Raw genomic sequence first — 23,538 nt, 5'->3', positions numbered from 1 at the left:
GAGGAGAGGAGAAAAGGAAGACAAGCAATGGCCGCCCGGCCGGGAAAGTGACACAGCCTCGTGGCAGCGAAAGTGAAAGTAATGGCAAGCAATACGGCGGAGGAAGAGATAAGAAAGGCAGATGGCGGCTGCGCGTGTGCACGCGAGCGTGCAAACAAGCTTGAGGCCAGCAAAAGTTTGTGGGTAGCACTTTGAAAACTCCCTTACTAAAAGTTGAGCAAGCAGAGCATGCGCTGCTCTAGGCTCGACCTAAAAAAGAAAATACAACAGGTACCAAAAGTAATTCAGGGATGAACGAGATCGGGACTGATTTAGAGTTGAGTGGTAATCCATAAACATCCAATTTCTGCAGGAACAACTAATTATAAAAGAGAGCCCGCAGATGGAATTTGCTCCTGGGTAATATGTAAGAGAGAATCCCAACGGCAGATTCTAATCTGAATTTAGCACTTCCTTCAGCAATCTGAAAATGGTAATTACCAGCCAGCTTTAAAACAGTCCCTCTGTGTGAGTGCCAGTCAATTGTCATATGTGCGATAACTCCTGTTACAGCACACATTGCAAGTATGAGTTTTTTGATAAATTTTGGAAGCAAACACAACAAGATGATGGACAGAGCGTCAAAACTTTTCAGACACTCACCCCGTCACAGATCTGAGTTTAATCCATCATCGTTCTGATGCTCACTAAGCCACCCCAGTTTGGACCCAGCCATATGCAAATCATCCATGACCCTGTTCCTCACAGGAACAGTCCAGCCTGAACTGCAAAGCCAGGTCCTGCCTGGACTGGAAACAAGCATACTGGGACCGGTTTTGGGGTAACACCCCTCATCAGCCAGGCTAGCTTGAATCAAGTGGCAAGGTGAGCAAGGGAGCCATGTCTGGGCATACCCTGCCAACTTAGAGCGAACAAAGCAAACACAATAAGATGATCAACGGAGCCCCGAAACTTTTCAGCCACTCACCCCCAGCCACCATTAGATCTGGGTGGATGAGGGCTGTTACTCCGAAACTGGTCCCAGAATGCTTGTTTCCGGTCCAGGAAGGACCTGGCTTTGCAGCTTGGGCTGGACTATTTCCATGAGGAGCAGGATCAAGACTGATTTGCATATGGCTGGTCTGAATTGGGGTGGGGAAGTGAGCAAAAGAACGACGGTGGATTTAACTCAGATCTAAGAGTGACTGGGGGTGAGTGTCTGGAAAGTTTCAGTGCACCGTCCATCATCTTATTGCACTAATGATAGTCTCTCACATGGTGACTATGTTTGTCTAATTTAGAAATCAGCACAACAACAGTTGTTTATTAATTCTTATGGCTTAGGGGGGCTACAATAGTCTGAACTGTCACACTTGTAGGAGAGTGAGGCTGTATAGTTGGCATCGCTTGCAGGGGCACTGGGTGGTGCAAGCTGCAGAGGCCTGCTGACAGGGCCCTGGCACTTATTTTGTTACAAATTAACCACTAGTGTCAGAGTTTAATGGAGGCTGACTTATGAGGAGAGGATTCGTGCTGATGGAATGCTAATGGCCGCCTTCTGCTCGCAGTTCCTTCCATAAACAGCTCCATAAACCACGAACGAGTGCGTCTAAACATTAATCCCAGTTGAAGTGTGTTATGGTCTTTTTGTGCGCACTCTATAGGGTTATGTTAAATATCATAAACCCGGAATGTGTTTGTTTTTCAGGTTATTAAATGCAAAGCCGCCGTTGCCTGGGAAGCTGGGAAGCCGTTTTGCATCGAAGAGGTGGAAGTTGCACCGCCCAGGGATCATGAAGTTCGAATTAAGGTGAAACATATATATCTTGTGCAATAAGGCTCTGCCCTCCCCCTCCAGGGCCCACCAATCAAATTACTGGCTTCATATTCCTGTCTCGCTGACCTTTCTGTGAGTGGGGGTGTACAGTTCACGTCCAAACAGAGGCCTAGTTCTGTTAGACACTTCCCATGCTCAGCAGAGTTTCACATCATACTATATATAGCTTTTATCGTTTAGAGATTTCTGCCTCCTGTTTGCAAAATAAACTTGAAAACGTGGGAATACCTGGGGCTCTTTGGTGGAACATATTTTGCAAGCTGTTAATTTTCTGAATAAATAAAGCATGGTAATTTTCAATGGTTGTAGGTCCTTGTTGTAGGGTTTGTGGTCTTCATTAGTTGTGTTTGAGTTTTCAAATGTTGTCCTCAGCACATATTAGCCATTTAGAAAACAGACAGTGACAGATGGAATGCCTAAAGTAATCTCAGCCACTGGTGATTACTGTCATGCATGGCAGTCAGTCTTTTTTCCCTTTTTTTTTGTTGCTCAGTGTGCCCCTACAAACAAGGAGGAGCCATATACACAATAGCCAAGGCCCATGACTCAGCGACACCTCACTGATGATACCCAATAAGGTTGGAACGTGCCTGGGGGTTATTGTTTTTCCTTGCTGGGGATGTGTGTCCTGGCTGGTCGAGCTGGAATGTTCTACTAAGAGGAGCCAAGGCTGATTTGCATAAGATTGGCACCTGTCTGTAGTGGCACAGTGTGGAAAAACAATAGACTCGAATGGAGCCTGAGTAATTACCGAAGGGTGAGACTAATTGAAGCCTAACATCTATCACTTTCTTGTTTTCACATTATCGGTTAGTTGTAATAAATGAATAAAAGGAGAAAGATGTGCAAAAATCATAATTATAGACAGAGAGCTCTGGATAGAGCAAAAAGTTAAGCTTTAACTCTGAAAACTCACACACTGTCCCTGTCAAAGCGTTTCAACTGTTGATAGCTAAGAATGGAGAGCACAAGAAAATTATGTGCCTTTACCAAGTAGCACTCCGCTTGTTCAAGCAAAGAGCATGTAATAACTGGCGTCACATAGAGATGCACACAAATACACAAGATGTCACTTTACCTGTTTTAAACCACACCCTTAATGACATAAGGATTCATCCCTACTTAAGCTTCTTTTGTCACACCCCTTTTAGAGACGCCACATCTGTTTTTTATCCCACGAAAAAACAATGGCATGTCCATCTCAAAGTGTTGTGTAACTTGGTCAGTATAGGTTAGCCTCATACGTTCCATAATTGGCCAGTGGGGTAGATACCCTGAGTTCTGTGTCGTTTTAGTTAGAATTGTTTCCCACACCTGGAGTGTGTCACATTTCGATGTTCTAGTCTGAGTTCATGATGTCATCCACTTAGACTTTCAGCTTCTTCTCTTCCATTCTTTTGTTTGTTCTTGTTCCTTAATCTATCCATCACCTACATTGAATCTACCAAGCTCTGCTGATCTACTGTGGACTCAGTTTGGCATCAGATGAGCTGACCGTCCACACATCACAACAAAGGACAATAGCCCTGTGACCGATAGTGTAACTGCCCATATATGCCTAGTTTATCACTAAATAGATTTTTAGCACCCACCCCAACAACTCACTCTATCTTACTACCCACTTCATTCTCTACACCAGAACATTTAATCTGACTTCCTGCATGTTGGTGAGATGTTGGCTTGTAGCCTGCTTCCCATGAAAATCAGTCATCTCCTTGCTATGGCCGTTGTACACCATTATCTGCTACCATTACCTGTGGATTCTGTTCTCCTGAGCACTCTACCCACTTCATTGAAATGGGCCTAACAAATTCTAACTTAAGCCAACTACAGCGGCAATCCATCAATTCCAATACAAAGATACTACCACACTCACGTAACACACACAAAGGACATACCACGTAAAATTCTATCTCCACTGTGGACTACCTGAGACCTCCAAAGTCTAGACGCTGTAGCTCTGTCTTACATTGTCGGATTGGGTACACAAGCCATATACGTGTTGCGTCCTTGTGGTCACATGCACAGTCAAGACTGGTAGTATTTTGAAACTTAAGTAAGTTCCAAAATACTCGTACATGTTGCAGTGGTGTAGAGTTGTCTTTAAATTTAACTACCAGCGGCCAAACCAGGCTATAAGGTATTTATAAAAATATGTATTCATTATATAATACTCTCTAGTATGTTCCAGTATCTCCCGCACGGAGGGATGTATGACGGTACCACGCGTACTTTTACAACGCGTACCGTTACCACGCTACTTTTACCACGCAAGTCGTTACAACGACTTGCGTGGAGGGGCGCTGGATAGTAAATTATTTAATTTACTATTCCAACTCCAGTCCCCGTGGACTCTAGGGAAAGGAGTTGGATAGTAAATTAAAGTATTTACTATCCTGGAGCGCCCCCAGCGCATTTAGTTGTAACGACCTGCGTGGTAAAAGTAGCGTGGTAACGGTACCGCGTTGTAAAAAATGCGTGGTAACCGTTGTATACCCACACGGAGATATACACAAAGCACACCATATTATAGCAAATAAATCACAGTAAATAGCACTAATACACAGTGGGCCCCAGGGGGGGACCAAACCATATACTAAAAATTTGATATAAGAACCACGACTTGTGTCAGGACAACATCAAGAGGACGTAGAATTGCTGGGACCCCAAGGAACTTCCCAAGATGAGTAGATAGGGACCCCACAGAGAGCGTATGCAGTGTGAGTACATGACCGTGTGCTCCGTACAAGTCTAATTGCAAGTTGCGGTTGGATTTTTAAAGATTAGGGACATTTTCCAGTGGGCTTCGAGGAAACCCAGTGGAAGACAGAAGGTTGGAGAGCCACCACACCCGTGGATACCGGAGTACCCAAGTTACCTAACCCAGGGAAGCCGGGTGCATAGGTGTGAAGTGGCATCGGAAACCGCAGTCGAACCCAATAGAGGACTTCAAAGAAGATCCGCGTCTGGAAGAAGAGAAAGTGTCCGTTGGAATCCAAACATGGATTCTTGTCGAGCAGTACCTGAAAGCAGAGGGACAGAGTCTGAGTCACTTGAGAGTAACCAGGGGCTTAGTAGATGAATATCCACTGATGTCGGGTGCTTCAGGATCGTTGATGGGGACCTTGACTCCGTATCTGCGGGGACCAGGCGATGTTGAGGAAATTCAGGAGCCGGATGCGAGCTGTCCCATGAAGGAGGTCGAGTGCTGAGGGGTCGGTGTCCGGCAGGAGCACCAACAAGCTTTGGCAAAAGCAACCCATGCAGGACGTTAAGAAAGTGTACGATTCGGACAACCAAGGTCCAGTGGACTCACCACAAGCAGGGGAGTCAGGGCAAGCCCAGAGCAAACAGGGGAACCCAAGGAAATTAAAGAAGACCCTCAATTAGACCCACAGGCCGGAGGCACAGGAGTCGTGAAAGGACCTCGGGCAGTGTCACAAAACAACAGGCCAAGGAGCACTCGGTGCGAGGTGGGTGAAGATCTTTGTAGGAAACAGTGCCAGAGGTTGGGACTACTCGGAGCCCAATTCACTTGTCACAGCACATGCACTTGCAAAAGTACGCAGTGCACAGGGGTTCGGGTATTGCAGCCCCCATAAGGGATTCAGACCTCAAACTTGGTGAGAGGGCAGCTCAGGCCTCGAGGGACTTAGAAACCCACCTCCTGTGTTGCTGGACCCTTTGGAGTCCGTAGGACCCCGGGAACAGCAGAACGGTCAGCAGGGATGCGGTGCCTGCGAATGCAGGGGAGTGACTCCTTCACTTCAAGGGATATTATCTTCAGGTGTCTTGGATGCTCCACAGTTCCTACACGGATCCAGTATGGTGCAAAGGCACAGAGGATGCAGCAGACTGAGAGGGGGTCGAAGTCAGGCCTAACAAAGTCCAGCACAGTCCAGAGTACCCAGACGGTCGAAGTGGAGTGGTTTCAGTTCTGAATCTTGTCCACAATGAATCTAAGGTCCTACAACTAGGTAAGCCCTTAAGTACCCACAGGAGAGGGTTGGAAAGATTGAGGGGACCATCCCAGGGGAGGGTCTGGACAGAGGGGAGGTTACTCCCATGTCCTTTGTCCAGTTTTGAGCCAGAGCGGGAGCCAATGGCTCCCAGGACAGGTTTGAACAGGACTGTGCACAGGGACACCAAATGTGCCCCTCCTGCAGGTTTTCAGGTGCTGGTAAGCGCACCTACCCAGTACTAATACACTAAATCCTGTCTGGGAGGTGATCACACCTCCCTGTGACAGGATGCCTATTGTTCTGCATTTCCCTGCTCGAGCTTGGCTCAGCAGCAGTAGGGCAGAAATGTGTCTCTGGTCAGCATCAACCATTTTGTGCTGTCTGGAGCTAGAAGGCTGGTACCGGGAACACTGAGGGCCCCATGAAGGGCCTTCCTGGTGGGTGGCAACATACTTCCCACACTGGTTACCGGTGTGGGGGTATGATTTCAACATGCTTGACACCAAACACAATAGAGTTAGTTGCAGCCCTTTTCAAGATGGTCATCACGCGGTCGCGTAATGCCCCTCTATATACTAGTATATGGCTGCTTCACTGAGAACCCAGGAGAATGGACTCCATAGACTGCAGGGGTGTCATGCTCATGCAGGGGAACCCTCTCACTTAGAACCAAGCACCCTGCCTTCAGGATTGTAAAGGCCTGCCCTTAGGGTGACTTATAGGTTTTAAGTGCAGTGATCCTTAGCTATAGTAAACCTATCTCTTAAGTAAGTGGTGCATGCACCAACTTACACAGGCTGCAATGTCAGGACTGTAGTTCCAGTTTGAATGGTCTCTCATGGGTGGCATAATACATGCTGCAGCCCATGGGAGACCTCTGTGGTCCCTATGCCCTGGGTACATGGGTCCCATATACTAGGGACTGACAAGGGTACCCCAGTACCCAATCTGGGTGTACCTAAATAAATAACACTACAGTTTAAGGATAAAGCAGATAGACTGGGGTCCTAATTAGTAGGATCCCAGTCAGACTAGTCAAAAACAGCATTACATCAAGCAAAAAGAGGGGGGTAACCTTAGAAGCAGATCCTACTTTCCGACACGAAATATTATAAATGTTTTGATTTGCCTTTCTGTGACTTCCTTGAGAAGAACTTTCAGATTATGTTTAAGTCTAGATGCTCCCACCTTCCCCACAAACTTGCCATGAAACATTGCCTCTGCCTGCCTTTTCTGGTTGTTTAGATGGAAACAGAGAGGCCCAAGAGGAAACCTTAACACATGCCCTGGAATCCACTGGTTTACAAAAGGGGGTGGTGATGAACAGAGTGTCTGAATTGAGCAGACCACTCTTACCCAGTCCAAAGATCAGGGCTTGATCCATCACCGTTATTTATCTCACTGCCCCATCCCAGCTCAGAATCTGGCTATATGCAAATCAGTCTGTCCCTGGCCCAGTGCATCATGGGAACAGGGCAGACTAAACTACCAAGCCAATTCTTTACCAGAAAGGAGACAAGCTACCGGGGACCGGTTTCTGGCATTTCAGCCTCTTCGGCCCGGCTTGCTTGAATCCTGATGGAGCAGTGAGAAAGGGACTCATGTCTGAGTATACCCTGCCACACCTATAGTGGCCAAAATCGATTTACAAAAGGGGGTGGTGATGAACAGAGTGTCTGAATTGAGCAGACCACTCTTACCCAGTCCAAAGATCAGGGCTTGATCCATCACCGTTATTTATCTCACTGCCCCATCCCAGCTCAGAATCTGGCTATATGCAAATCAGTCTGTCCCTGGCCCAGTGCATCATGGGAACAGGGCAGACTAAACTACCAAGCCAATTCTTTACCAGAAAGGAGACAAGCTACCGGGGACCGGTTTCTGGCATTTCAGCCTCTTCGGCCCGGCTTGCTTGAATCCTGATGGAGCAGTGAGAAAGGGACTCATGTCTGAGTATACCCTGCCACACCTATAGTGGCCAAAATCGATTTACAAAAGGGGGTGGTGATGAACAGAGTGTCTGAATTGAGCAGACCACTCTTACCCAGTCCAAAGATCAGGGCTTGATCCATCACCGTTATTTATCTCACTGCCCCATCCCAGCTCAGAATCTGGCTATATGCAAATCAGTCTGTCCCTGGCCCAGTGCATCATGGGAACAGGGCAGACTAAACTACCAAGCCAATTCTTTACCAGAAAGGAGACAAGCTACCGGGGACCGGTTTCTGGCATTTCAGCCTCTTCGGCCCGGCTTGCTTGAATCCTGATGGAGCAGTGAGAAAGGGACTCATGTCTGAGTATACCCTGCCACACCTATAGTGGCCAAAATCGATTTACAAAAGGGGGTGGTGATGAACAGAGTGTCTGAATTGAGCAGACCACTCTTACCCAGTCCAAAGATCAGGGCTTGATCCATCACCGTTATTTATCTCACTGCCCCATCCCAGCTCAGAATCTGGCTATATGCAAATCAGTCTGTCCCTGGCCCAGTGCATCATGGGAACAGGGCAGACTAAACTACCAAGCCAATTCTTTACCAGAAAGGAGACAAGCTACCGGGGACCGGTTTCTGGCATTTCAGCCTCTTCGGCCCGGCTTGCTTGAATCCTGATGGAGCAGTGAGAAAGGGACTCATGTCTGAGTATACCCTGCCACACCTATAGTGGCCAAAATCGATTTACAAAAGGGGGTGGTGATGAACAGAGTGTCTGAATTGAGCAGACCACTCTTACCCAGTCCAAAGATCAGGGCTTGATCCATCACCGTTATTTATCTCACTGCCCCATCCCAGCTCAGAATCTGGCTATATGCAAATCAGTCTGTCCCTGGCCCAGTGCATCATGGGAACAGGGCAGACTAAACTACCAAGCCAATTCTTTACCAGAAAGGAGACAAGCTACCGGGGACCGGTTTCTGGCATTTCAGCCTCTTCGGCCCGGCTTGCTTGAATCCTGATGGAGCAGTGAGAAAGGGACTCATGTCTGAGTATACCCTGCCACACCTATAGTGGCCAAAATCGATTTACAAAAGGGGGTGGTGATGAACAGAGTGTCTGAATTGAGCAGACCACTCTTACCCAGTCCAAAGATCAGGGCTTGATCCATCACCGTTATTTATCTCACTGCCCCATCCCAGCTCAGAATCTGGCTATATGCAAATCAGTCTGTCCCTGGCCCAGTGCATCATGGGAACAGGGCAGACTAAACTACCAAGCCAATTCTTTACCAGAAAGGAGACAAGCTACCGGGGACCGGTTTCTGGCATTTCAGCCTCTTCGGCCCGGCTTGCTTGAATCCTGATGGAGCAGTGAGAAAGGGACTCATGTCTGAGTATACCCTGCCACACCTATAGTGGCCAAAATCGATTTACAAAAGGGGGTGGTGATGAACAGAGTGTCTGAATTGAGCAGACCACTCTTACCCAGTCCAAAGATCAGGGCTTGATCCATCACCGTTATTTATCTCACTGCCCCATCCCAGCTCAGAATCTGGCTATATGCAAATCAGTCTGTCCCTGGCCCAGTGCATCATGGGAACAGGGCAGACTAAACTACCAAGCCAATTCTTTACCAGAAAGGAGACAAGCTACCGGGGACCGGTTTCTGGCATTTCAGCCTCTTCGGCCCGGCTTGCTTGAATCCTGATGGAGCAGTGAGAAAGGGACTCATGTCTGAGTATACCCTGCCACACCTATAGTGGCCAAAATCGATTTACAAAAGGGGGTGGTGATGAACAGAGTGTCTGAATTGAGCAGACCACTCTTACCCAGTCCAAAGATCAGGGCTTGATCCATCACCGTTATTTATCTCACTGCCCCATCCCAGCTCAGAATCTGGCTATATGCAAATCAGTCTGTCCCTGGCCCAGTGCATCATGGGAACAGGGCAGACTAAACTACCAAGCCAATTCTTTACCAGAAAGGAGACAAGCTACCGGGGACCGGTTTCTGGCATTTCAGCCTCTTCGGCCCGGCTTGCTTGAATCCTGATGGAGCAGTGAGAAAGGGACTCATGTCTGAGTATACCCTGCCACACCTATAGTGGCCAAAATCGATTTACAAAAGGGGGTGGTGATGAACAGAGTGTCTGAATTGAGCAGACCACTCTTACCCAGTCCAAAGATCAGGGCTTGATCCATCACCGTTATTTATCTCACTGCCCCATCCCAGCTCAGAATCTGGCTATATGCAAATCAGTCTGTCCCTGGCCCAGTGCATCATGGGAACAGGGCAGACTAAACTACCAAGCCAATTCTTTACCAGAAAGGAGACAAGCTACCGGGGACCGGTTTCTGGCATTTCAGCCTCTTCGGCCCGGCTTGCTTGAATCCTGATGGAGCAGTGAGAAAGGGACTCATGTCTGAGTATACCCTGCCACACCTATAGTGGCCAAAATCGATTTACAAAAGGGGGTGGTGATGAACAGAGTGTCTGAATTGAGCAGACCACTCTTACCCAGTCCAAAGATCAGGGCTTGATCCATCACCGTTATTTATCTCACTGCCCCATCCCAGCTCAGAATCTGGCTATATGCAAATCAGTCTGTCCCTGGCCCAGTGCATCATGGGAACAGGGCAGACTAAACTACCAAGCCAATTCTTTATCAGAAAGGAGACAAGCTACCGGGGACCGGTTTCTGGCATTTCAGCCTCTTCGGCCCGGCTTGCTTGAATCCTGATGGAGCAGTGAGAAAGGGACTCATGTCTGAGTATACCCTGCCACACCTATAGTGGCCAAAATCGATTTACAAAAGGGGGTGGTGATGAACAGAGTGTCTGAATTGAGCAGACCACTCTTACCCAGTCCAAAGATCAGGGCTTGATCCATCACCGTTATTTATCTCACTGCCCCATCCCAGCTCAGAATCTGGCTATATGCAAATCAGTCTGTCCCTGGCCCAGTGCATCATGGGAACAGGGCAGACTAAACTACCAAGCCAATTCTTTACCAGAAAGGAGACAAGCTACCGGGGACCGGTTTCTGGCATTTCAGCCTCTTCGGCCCGGCTTGCTTGAATCCTGATGGAGCAGTGAGAAAGGGACTCATGTCTGAGTATACCCTGCCACACCTATAGTGGCCAAAATCGATTTACAAAAGGGGGTGGTGATGAACAGAGTGTCTGAATTGAGCAGACCACTCTTACCCAGTCCAAAGATCAGGGCTTGATCCATCACCGTTATTTATCTCACTGCCCCATCCCAGCTCAGAATCTGGCTATATGCAAATCAGTCTGTCCCTGGCCCAGTGCATCATGGGAACAGGGCAGACTAAACTACCAAGCCAATTCTTTACCAGAAAGGAGACAAGCTACCGGGGACCGGTTTCTGGCATTTCAGCCTCTTCGGCCCGGCTTGCTTGAATCCTGATGGAGCAGTGAGAAAGGGACTCATGTCTGAGTATACCCTGCCACACCTATAGTGGCCAAAATCGATTTACAAAAGGGGGTGGTGATGAACAGAGTGTCTGAATTGAGCAGACCACTCTTACCCAGTCCAAAGATCAGGGCTTGATCCATCACCGTTATTTATCTCACTGCCCCATCCCAGCTCAGAATCTGGCTATATGCAAATCAGTCTGTCCCTGGCCCAGTGCATCATGGGAACAGGGCAGACTAAACTACCAAGCCAATTCTTTACCAGAAAGGAGACAAGCTACCGGGGACCGGTTTCTGGCATTTCAGCCTCTTCGGCCCGGCTTGCTTGAATCCTGATGGAGCAGTGAGAAAGGGACTCATGTCTGAGTATACCCTGCCACACCTATAGTGGCCAAAATCGATTTACAAAAGGGGGTGGTGATGAACAGAGTGTCTGAATTGAGCAGACCACTCTTACCCAGTCCAAAGATCAGGGCTTGATCCATCACCGTTATTTATCTCACTGCCCCATCCCAGCTCAGAATCTGGCTATATGCAAATCAGTCTGTCCCTGGCCCAGTGCATCATGGGAACAGGGCAGACTAAACTACCAAGCCAATTCTTTACCAGAAAGGAGACAAGCTACCGGGGACCGGTTTCTGGCATTTCAGCCTCTTCGGCCCGGCTTGCTTGAATCCTGATGGAGCAGTGAGAAAGGGACTCATGTCTGAGTATACCCTGCCACACCTATAGTGGCCAAAATCGATTTACAAAAGGGGGTGGTGATGAACAGAGTGTCTGAATTGAGCAGACCACTCTTACCCAGTCCAAAGATCAGGGCTTGATCCATCACCGTTATTTATCTCACTGCCCCATCCCAGCTCAGAATCTGGCTATATGCAAATCAGTCTGTCCCTGGCCCAGTGCATCATGGGAACAGGGCAGACTAAACTACCAAGCCAATTCTTTACCAGAAAGGAGACAAGCTACCGGGGACCGGTTTCTGGCATTTCAGCCTCTTCGGCCCGGCTTGCTTGAATCCTGATGGAGCAGTGAGAAAGGGACTCATGTCTGAGTATACCCTGCCACACCTATAGTGGCCAAAATCGATTTACAAAAGGGGGTGGTGATGAACAGAGTGTCTGAATTGAGCAGACCACTCTTACCCAGTCCAAAGATCAGGGCTTGATCCATCACCGTTATTTATCTCACTGCCCCATCCCAGCTCAGAATCTGGCTATATGCAAATCAGTCTGTCCCTGGCCCAGTGCATCATGGGAACAGGGCAGACTAAACTACCAAGCCAATTCTTTACCAGAAAGGAGACAAGCTACCGGGGACCGGTTTCTGGCATTTCAGCCTCTTCGGCCCGGCTTGCTTGAATCCTGATGGAGCAGTGAGAAAGGGACTCATGTCTGAGTATACCCTGCCACACCTGTAGTGGCCAAAATCGATTTACAAAAGGGGGTGGTGATGAACAGAGTGTCTGAATTGAGCAGACCACTCTTACCCAGTCCAAAGATCAGGGCTTGATCCATCACCGTTATTTATCTCACTGCCCCATCCCAGCTCAGAATCTGGCTATATGCAAATCAGTCTGTCCCTGGCCCAGTGCATCATGGGAACAGGGCAGACTAAACTACCAAGCCAATTCTTTACCAGAAAGGAGACAAGCTACCGGGGACCGGTTTCTGGCATTTCAGCCTCTTCGGCCCGGCTTGCTTGAATCCTGATGGAGCAGTGAGAAAGGGACTCATGTCTGAGTATACCCTGCCACACCTATAGTGGCCAAAATCGATTTACAAAAGGGGGTGGTGATGAACAGAGTGTCTGAATTGAGCAGACCACTCTTACCCAGTCCAAAGATCAGGGCTTGATCCATCACCGTTATTTATCTCACTGCCCCATCCCAGCTCAGAATCTGGCTATATGCAAATCAGTCTGTCCCTGGCCCAGTGCATCATGGGAACAGGGCAGACTAAACTACCAAGCCAATTCTTTACCAGAAAGGAGACAAGCTACCGGGGACCGGTTTCTGGCATTTCAGCCTCTTCGGCCCGGCTTGCTTGAATCCTGATGGAGCAGTGAGAAAGGGACTCATGTCTGAGTATACCCTGCCACACCTATAGTGGCCAAAATCGATTTACAAAAGGGGGTGGTGATGAACAGAGTGTCTGAATTGAGCAGACCACTCTTACCCAGTCCAAAGATCAGGGCTTGATCCATCACCGTTATTTGCATACAGCCAGGTTCTGAAACTGGGATGGTGCAGTGAGCTAAAAAACGGTGTTGGATCTAGCCCTGATCTCTTGACTGGGTGAGAGTATTCTGTTTAATTCAGAGACTCTGTCCCTCACCACCCCTTGTTGTAAATATTTTTGTCCACCCTAAGCGTGGAAGGGTATACTCAGATGTGAGTCCCTTGCTCATTGCACCATCAGGATTCAAGCAAGCCGGGCCGAAGAGGCTGAAATGCCAGAAACCGGTCCCCGGTAGCTTGTTTCCTTCCCAGTGTAAGAATTGGCTTTTGTAGTTTGGTTTGCCCTGTTCCCATCATGCACTGGGACAGGAACAGACTAATTTGCATACAGCCAGGTTCTGAAACTGGGATGGTGCAGTGAGCTAAAAAACGGTGTTGGATCTAGCCCTGATCTCTTGACTGGGTGAGAGTATTCTGTTTAATTCAGAGACTCTGTCCCTCACCACCCCTTGTTGTAAATATTTTTGTCCACCCTAAGCGTGGAAGGGTATACTCAGATGTGAGTCCCTTGCTCATTGCACCATCAGGATTCAAGCAAGCCGGGCCGAAGAGGCTGAAATGCCAGAAACCGGTCCCCGGTAGCTTGTTTCCTTCCCAGTGTAAGAATTGGCTTTTGTAGTTTGGTTTGCCCTGTTCCCATCATGCACTGGGACAGGAACAGACTAATTTGCATACAGCCAGGTTCTGAAACTGGGATGGTTCAGTGAGCTAAAAAACGGTGTTGGATCTAGCCCTGATCTCTTGACTGGGTGAGAGTATTCTGTTTAATTCAGAGACTCTGTCCCTCACCACCCCTTGTTGTAAATATTTTTGTCCACCCTAAGCGTGGAAGGGTATACTCAGATGTGAGTCCCTTGCTCATTGCACCATCAGGATTCAAGCAAGCCGGGCCGAAGAGGCTGAAATGCCAGAAACCGGTCCCCGGTAGCTTGTTTCCTTCCCAGTGTAAGAATTGGCTTTTGTAGTTTGGTTTGCCCTGTTCCCATCATGCACTGGGACAGGAACAGACTAATTTGCATACAGCCAGGTTCTGAAACTGGGATGGTGCAGTGAGCTAAAAAACGGTGTTGGATCTAGCCCTGATCTCTTGACTGGGTGAGAGTATTCTGTTTAATTCAGAGACTCTGTCCCTCACCACCCCTTGTTGTAAATACTGGAATCCACTGGTGGCTCCAGTGTTCTCAATTTAGGGCAGTACAGGGTGACAATAGCTCGTTTTCCCTTCCCATCAGTTTCTAGCAATTTCAGTAGAAGGACTAGCCTGCACAAATCAACTTCTTCATGGTAAAAGCTCTCACACAAAATGTAATCGCAGACATTTTAGGTGTAGTCTTTCATGCAGGTGGCCTTAAGTGAGACTCAAGGAAAGCAAAGTTTGAACTCTCCGGTATTAATGCTCTGTGTTTTATGTACTATCTCTACCTCATCTGTTGGGGGAAAATCCGGATAAGGGGTTATGTAAAATGAAGTAAACGAAAACCATTGTGCTTGCACCTATGGACAAGTTGCTGAAATGTAAAGAATATTGGTAAGCTGGCAACTCGTTCGTAAGTAATTGCTTTTTTTTACATTTGTAATTGTTCTTATGTTAACTGCCTGTAATCAGCGATAAGTTGTTCCCTGCAAAGTGCTATTACACCCACTGTATATTGTTGGCACTTTATAAAACATCAAATATGTGAATAGACCAGGTTGTAGGGCCTGCTCTTTTCTTCTCTTGTAATTTTCCTCACGGATCTTCACAGTTATCATTAGCACTCACTATCAACAGCCTACCACAGAGACACTGTGGTCTCACACTGACAGCTATTGCCCTGCAGGTTTACAAATCTTTCACTCCTGACCTAGGCAGGAACTATTATGCACATATTTCAAGGATTTAGTTGCATAGGAATATATGTATTAGCCCTTGTTTGTGACATAAACCTTTTGGAATTAATTCTAAAGTATATTTTGCTGCCATCCGACATATTTGATACTGCCCATCATAGCAAACCAGTATACCTTATTTTACTGTCTAGTTTGAAACAGTGGTTTCCCACTTATGGAGTTCGTCTTGCTGTTTTAACAATCTTGCTAGTCTCAAATGCTCATTCTGATCCAACCACAAACAGTGCAACGTCATTCAGTACCAAAATTGTACTTTCCCATTTTTATGCTCTCTGATATTCCCTGACAAACTGCTATATTTCCAGTTGTCAGCTTGTATATGACTCTCTTGTAAGGCAGTTTCTAAGACTTGCAAGGTAGTGGCACCAACTGGGTCACTTGACTGTGAAGAGGGCACATTCTGCTGCTGAATTCATTGATGAGACTGCCCTTTTTATTCAGCTCGAGTGAAAATGCATCTCGGATTTGTCGGAAAGATCCCGTTTTTAGGTCTTTGCTCGAAATATGTTGTATATACTTTGTGGGCTTCAGGCCATCCAAAGGCTTCCTATTTGCTGGCTCCATCATCACTCTAATATTCCTTCACTCCATTTGTGCATGGCATGCATGTGGCATGCCTCTTCCTGTGTTTAGCCCGCGCTGATAGCATGGACCAATTCTTTTATCCCTTGCCATTTCCCCTTTTAGCAAATGTTTTCAGAGTTACATTTTTCTTTAATTTGGAGCACTTTACGCAAGCCCTCGCTCTAAGCTCCCTTGTGGTACATTGTTCCTGCCCCTGCGTGGCATTGTCTCTACTACGCAGTGCAGGTTCTGGTTACTGTCATGGCGGCCCAGTAGAGCACCAGTGTTTCCTTTAATCAACGCAGCATCTGCTTCACGTCCAATGTGCTTCATCTTTCAGCATGGCGGACGCTTTGGGACAAAGGGATATTGGAGTCTCTAACTGCTCTATGGGATTATAAGCATTGTACATCAAGAGAGGACATAGCTCACACTTTAGAAGAACTTAGCACACACGCACGGAAAAACAAACACTGCAACCGCTTGAGGCCACTGGCTCGTGGTTCCAGCTCGTGTCCAGCCCGGGGTACCGACGGACAGAGCGGTGCCTCAAGTCATGAGCTGCGGCCAGGTGAGGTGAGGAGTGAACCCGTGAACCAGCCGGTTCTGTCTTAAACCCTATGACATTACATATAATCATGAAGACACAGGGCAATGTAGGTTGTATCTTTCCAACCACATTACTGGGACATCTATATATTTTGTATTTAATTTTTATTATCTTCATTGCAGTAGCGATTGATTACCTAGGTCCTGAGGAAGGCCAAGATCACATTTGATCATAACGGCTGAAACATGTAGACCTTTATTTCTGACTAATGCAGTTTTTTGGTCTAAGCTACATACGTACTGTTTTCAATTTTGACACCATGGTAGATCATAATAATGTTGTTTTTCTTCCTGGTAGTCAATTTTAAATCACTTTTCACTCTACCACTACACGCACCGCAACCATCACCCTATAAAACATCCATTTTGTTTCGCTTCTAGTGGATTTAGTAGATCCTAGATTTGACTATTTTAAAACATCCCAGAGCTCTTCCCTCCCAGGGAGGGGGTTGTAGCCCTTGGGTGCACTAGGTTTTGCAACCAAGAGGAGGTCCCAGATGATGAAGCATGCCACTTCGGTGGGTGATGGGATTCCGTTCTCTATAAAGGACCCCTCCTAGAATCAGGAGAGACTTCAGAACTGATACTTTCTCGTGCTCCTTAGCTTGCTGAAGCTTGGTTAGACCCACAGATTTCTTTTTGTTCTTATCTATCGTGTGTTTGAGGATTGACTCTGTGCAGGTCTGTAAACTTTCCCTTAAACCCTCTCTGTGAAGTTTGGTTGTTATAGACTCAGGGAGACATCATTACGTTTTGAAGGGAGCCCTATCATTTTGCGTCACGTCACCGACGAGATGGCATTTGGCCCATGCCCTGCACCCTTTCAATCTCTAGCATCATACAAGATACATTTCATATCCTCTGCTGTTCGCTACTTTCAGCAACATTGACATTTAATATCCTGTGCATTGTACTTATTACTATACACACGTTCAATCCAGTCCCTGTGTCTAGATTCACAGTGATATTAGCCGCTTGCTTCCTTTCTGTTCCTACAACTAACCCGACAGCAAAGACTTTCTGTTGCCCGCTTCTAATTCAGGGTGTGGTGCTCTCTTCACTGCAGACAGTTCTGAACGATTGGTTTGTGTCTTACAGATTAAAATGTAGTTGTTGTGCACTGTACTAGAAATTCTAGGTTTTTGTTTGTTTTGTTTTTTCAAGAAAAGAAAACAAGAAAGGGTAGTGTTGTCACCTTCTTGTGTGGGCACCCATTATAAGGACTTCAACTTGCTTCGTGTTAGACATTTATGTAACTTTTACTGTAAGAAATAGACCAATCAGACGACAGCGTTCTTGAACCAGAACGAGACCGGGCTGATATGTGAACTGGGAAATGTGGCTCTATCTGGGATGAGCAGTGAAACAGTTTGTCAGTTGAACTTTACTTCTACTGAGGGCTGGAGTAAATGTGTTTTCTTGTTGGGAATGAGGAGGAAACAGCCACAGATCTGATGGGGGTATTTGTAGGGAAAGGAATTTTCTCATGGGGATATTTCTGTTTAGTAGTAGAAAAAAATACGTATTTGTATAACTCTAACCCGTTTGCCGCTTCCCAAAATCAATCTTTAAATTCTTCCTAAATTGAAAAGTTGGACTTTTCCTCAAAACGTAGGCTTCCATAAATATATTTGTGACTTTTCCAAGTGCCCGTTTGTAAATCTAATTCTTTCTAAGCACATACTGCGCTATATTGTAAAAGGTGTGATCCATTCACAAAGGATAGCTCGCATTTGCAGCAGAGTTACTACAGCTGACACTCCTCATTGAAGAGTTCAAGTGAGATTCACAGAAACTAAGATGTTGGAGACAAAAAAAATTGGCCTGCTCTTGAAGGTACTGTTGCATGACTAATCAATCATATTGTATAACTAATCAGTCAAATCATAAAACGCACATTTACAGGGAGTCACAAAACCTCCTACCTTATTAACATTGATGAGGTAGGAGTCAATTTTTAATGCCTGCAAATGAGGGGACGGAGGCCTGCGAGGGGCAACCACCCTCCATCTGTGTGTTTGAATTCCCTGGATCTAAACATTTTTATTTTTAACAAATAGGTGATGGAAGGAATGCTTGAACTAATCTCAGCCACTGTCAATTATTAAGCGACTGCACTCCAGTCAATCGTTTTCTGCCCGCTATTTCATTCTAGCCAGAGATCTGCCGTAGGCAAATCCGTCTTGGTCGCTTTCCAAATGGAACAGTCCAGCTGGAACTGCCAGGCCAGATCCCTTGTAAATGGCCACTTTATCAACACTTGGACCAGTTCCGGTCTACCTGTACCTCATCAGTGGGGTGTAACTTGAGTCCTGTGGTACAGTGAGCACGAGATACACACCTCGGCCTACCCATCACATGCACTGAAATGAGCAACACAGTAATGGAAGCAATGCTTGAATTCATGTTAGCCACTGTTAATCACTCATGGGCTGCATTCCTAGTTTACCATTTTTTCCCACTGAAAACAGCGAAGAACGCTCTTTCTGGCACCTGGAAGCCAAAGCTTGGAACAACCTTCCCCTGCACCTCAGGACTGCCTCATCACTCCAGCAATTCAGGAAAAGACTCAAGCCTGGCTGTTCAAATAAAGAGATCACCACGCAGCAGCTATCCACTCCATTACCTTGAGACACTCACTGGTGCTTTGCCTTGCTTCATAAATGATAGATTGATTGATTGATAGGCAGAGTCCAACCATATGAAAATCAGTTTTGATCCTGCTCCAATAGGAAAAGTCCAGCCCGAAATGCCAGACCCAGTTCCCTTCAGATAGGAACACGAGCAACCTTACACCGGTACTACTTAGAAAAAAAATCAAGTGCTAACTGAGCCAAGGCACATCTGAAATGACATGATGTAGCCCCTTCCATACAGCATCAGATGCCCAGCTCACACTGCTCTGTACATCCAGTGCAACCTACCCTTGCCTGCACAGTGCTTCCTTCTGCTGCATCCTAGTCTTAATAAAAAGATGTTCACAACCCCATTTCACACACAACAAACGAACCAGCCATACACACTCACAAATTCGTCTCACACACATGCTAGACTACCTCTTCTGGCATTGCCAGATTATTGATTAGGCCATTCTTGTCCTGCACAGTATGCATTTAACTCATCCCTTAAATAGCACCTGCACAGATCTAATTGTCACAAACCTAACCATACAACGAGTGACAAGGAATTTCCTTCTACATTACAAAGTCTATAATTAGTTGAAGTGGACTGATTTTGCAACCAAGTATTTTCAAAAACTGTGGCCAGGACAGATAGTACATTTATTTTTATCAAATTGTTAAGATCACAAACATAACTTTGCTATTGGTTAGCATAATTCGTGGAGAAGTGTGGCTCAATGGTTAGAGCTATAGGAAAGACAGGAGGGAACCCATAGACCGCGTTGGGATGGGTGTATCATGTAAACAAAAACAATTCCCAACAGGTATTATTTAAAAGACGGTTTCAATTGAGTATGCCACAGGCATTACTGAGAACGGAAAACAAGGAGTCAAAAGTTTTGAAGGCGGGGTGGTAATATTCACCAAGGACAAAGGGGCATTCAATATGCATTTACAGTTAAGACAGCACTGTAAAGATTAGATCTTGTGACAACCCAGTGGCACTTGGTGCAAGGTGCTATATACAGTTTTAAGTGAGGTAAAAAGTGCAAGTGCTTTTAAAACAGCATAAGTGGCGCATAAATGAAAGTATATACATCAATTAAAGCTTCAATTACAAAACAAGTTACAATCACTTGGAAAAACAATTATTTTCTGGTAAGAGCTTTAAGTGCGATATGCGTCATATGATTCAGGCTGTGTGGTCGACGGCGTTTCGATCCCCTTGGGTCGGGATCGTCATCAGGACGGGGTAGTCGATGAGTACAGTGCTGTGGACAAAGGAGGAGTAGTGAGCGGGGCAATCTGTAGGGGCGGGGGGAGGGGGGTGAGGGGTGGAGGAACATGCATTCGGACTGAATCGCATCAGGTATAACGTGAAAAGGGGAGGGTGACTGTAGTGGTGGCCAGAAAGGGAGGGAGAGTGCAATTTGGGGGTGGCTAGTGTGGAGGGTTGGCAAGGAGTCCAAGGAACCTCTCAGTGGAATGGTGATCCACGCATAAGAAATTGGGGTGTACACTTACAAGCAGCCAAGCAAGGATGCGTGGCTGGCGGCACACGGCGGTTGTTAAGGCCAGTTGCTGGAGATAAAAATACTAACATTAATACAGAAACCGCAAGTGTGTTTGGTGATTACGAGGGAGGGTCTAGAAATGTCAATACCTGGTAGTGGTACGTCCTATGACTGCTCACGTAGTTGGGCAGCGTCTGGGAAAAGGAAGAGAGCGAGCGGTCAGTCAGCTAATTATAGCTCCGTGATCGAGCAGGCATTTACTCCTGCGCGGGATCTAGGCGTGCAGTCTCTGGGAGAGGCTCTTACCTGAATGAATGAAGGAGGGGCACAGAAGGCAAGGGCTCATCTGGCGTGGCTATTCGGCAATGAATGCGGGAACAGACCGCGTCTTGCCTGTGTCCTGGAATATATCCAGGCTGCCGCGAGGGGGAGGCGGGGTTAGGACGCATGCCAGGGGCGGGGTGTGTGGGGAGGTGTCGCAAGGCGATTGGCGAGTGTGGGAGCGGGGGGCGGGAATTGGAAAGGCTGGGGAGGGGAAGAAGGGCGAGGGCTTCGGTTCCTAAGGAAACCGAAGTAAACAGGAAATGGCAGTATCAGAACGTAATGAAAGCGGGCGGCCGCGCTAGGGGAAACAAAGAGAGATGTCCAACCAATTGGAGGCATGTGCAATAGTCACATGCCTGTAGTGACGTTGTGGACAACATCTTGGGCCAAAGGATACAAGAAAAAGTATTACAATAGTTATCACAATACAATAAGCATAATAATACTACTGCACTGTAAGATGAGAGCGGATCACAATCGATCATGTATTTAACATGGAAAAAAGGGGGGTTGGAGGTATAAAACCGGATGGTTAGCTTACAGGACGGCAATAAGGCTAGGGAGGTACATTGGGACCATTCTATAGTCCTGGTCTGGATTAAGAATCATTTTAACAGCAGTACATATGTCATACATATGGTGTATGTAGCATGGCGTGAAATGAAGGACAGGGAGTAAGGGAGAGAATTAGATGGAGATGGTACTGGTCCATTCATCAAGGGTGTTGAGCCCGTGGTTAACCGAGTCAACCCTGGCGATCCATTTGCATTCGGCTCTGTTGAGCAGAGCAGTCATGTTACCCCCTCTGAGGGGTAGGGTAGGTTTCTCAATGACCTGCCATCTGAGGTCCGTGTCCTTATGAGAATGCTCAATGAAGTGTGAGACCAGAGGTGCTGTGAGTACCTTGCAGTTGATTCTGCTTTTATGTTGTATGATCCGCTGTTTCACCATTTGCGTTGTCTGGCCGATGTAGATCAGGTCACACGGGCATCGGATAGCATAAATCACGTTTTGAGTTTTGCAATTGGTTTGATGAGTGAGCTGGTGTGTTTGTCCCCTGAATTTAAATTCTTTAGTGTTAAGTGTCAATTCACATACACTGCAAGACTGGCATTTGAAATGTCCAATGACAGGGGGCATGCCCCATGCTGCTGTGATGGTGTTTTTCTCAGTGCTGGTGGTCGGCCAGGTGATAGCACGAACAAGGTGGTTAGCGATGTTGCTCCCTCTCTGGTAAGAGAACAAGGGAGGTGCGTTGAATTGTTCTTCTGATCATAGCACAGTCCAGTTCTTTTTAATTATTTTAGCAACTCTGTTACTGTCCGGGCTGAAGACTGAGACAAAAGGGATCCTTTTCAAAGTTTTTTTGTTTTGGTTTGGCCTTAGTAAGTCCTCCCGGTGGTTATACCATGCCCGTTTCTTAGCCTGTTTCACCAGACGTCGTGGATAACCTCTGTTGATCAATTTGGAGACTAGGATGTCCGCCTCCCTGAAGTAATCCTTACGCCACTTACAATTCCTCCGGATGCGGAGAAATTGGCCAAACGGGAGACCATCGCGTAGACCTCTGGGGTGGTTGCTCGAATAGTGCAGCAACGTGTTCCGTTCAGTTGGCTTGCGATAGAGCACAGTTCCAATTTTGCCTTCCTCCGCATGTATCGTGACATCCAGGAAGTGTAGGTCATTTGACTTGGTTTCATGTGTGAATTTAAGGTGTTCCTGGGAAGAGTTTAACCAATCAATGCACGGCTGTAAAGAGTTTGCTGTGCCATTCCAGATTAGTAAAATGTCATCGATGTATCGACGCCACAGATGGATTTGGGGTCGATACGGGTTGATTGGGTTAAGGAACAATGACTTTTCAAGGGCATGTACATATAGAATGGCAAAATTTGGAGCAAAGCAAGCCCCCATTGCTACTCCCTTGATTTGCAGGTAGTATGTGTTCTTGTACAGAAAGTAATTGTTTTGTAGGGCCACTCTTAAAAGGTCCATAATGAAATCAGTCGGAATCTTGGATGGTTGTGGTCTAGTGATCAGTAGATTTTTAATTACGTTGAGTCCTTCACAATGGGGAATGTTTGTGTAGAGGGACTCAATGTCTAAACTTGCCATTATTTGGTTGTCCATATCGAAAGGTTGATCTTCAATGGTGTTAATTAGATCCATAGTGTCACGGATGTAGGTGTCCGTGATGGGCACAAACTCTTTTATCACGGAGTCCACATATTTACCAAGGGGCTCCAAGATGGAACCGCAACCCGATACGATCGGGCGTCCAGGTGGATTTCTGGCGTCTTTATGTATTTTGGGAAGTACATAAAGGATAGGAGTCCTGGGGTGTGGATTGTTCAAAAACTCAAATTCTTTTTTATTGATAACGTTGTTATCTCTTGCTGCAGTTGTTATAGATAGAATCTTTTGTCTTATGTCTGCAAGAGGATCTTTTGTTAGAGCACGGTAATGGTCGTGGTTAGTAAGTTGTCGCTCCACCTCTCTGTCGTATTCAGTGTTATTGAGGACAACAATCCCACCTCCCTTGTCCGCGGGTTTGATGACTATTCCCGGGTTGTTTTGCAGGGTGGCAAGTGCTTCTTTCTCTTCCCAGGGCAGGTTGTAGGGGACGTA

At 46.7% G+C, this 23,538-nt stretch overlaps 1 protein-coding gene across 1 annotated transcript in view; it reads left to right on the top strand.

The window, feature by feature from the left end:
* Window positions 1-23,538, top strand: part of LOC147728080 (all-trans-retinol dehydrogenase [NAD(+)] ADH4-like) — a 211,866-nt gene that overhangs the window by 65,561 nt on the left and 122,767 nt on the right. Inside the window, exon 2 of the mRNA XM_086961963.1 lies at window positions 1,688-1,789. Within this exon, the coding sequence (XP_086818089.1) occupies window positions 1,688-1,789 (102 nt within the window). The remainder of the gene's footprint in view (window positions 1-1,687; window positions 1,790-23,538) is intronic.

This window comes from Lissotriton vulgaris, chromosome 3_1 (assembly GCF_964263255.1).
Source record: "Lissotriton vulgaris chromosome 3_1, aLisVul1.2, whole genome shotgun sequence".
In the NCBI taxonomy this organism is placed as follows: Eukaryota; Metazoa; Chordata; class Amphibia; order Caudata; family Salamandridae; genus Lissotriton; species Lissotriton vulgaris.
This window is presented reverse-complemented; position numbering and strand designations above follow the sequence as displayed.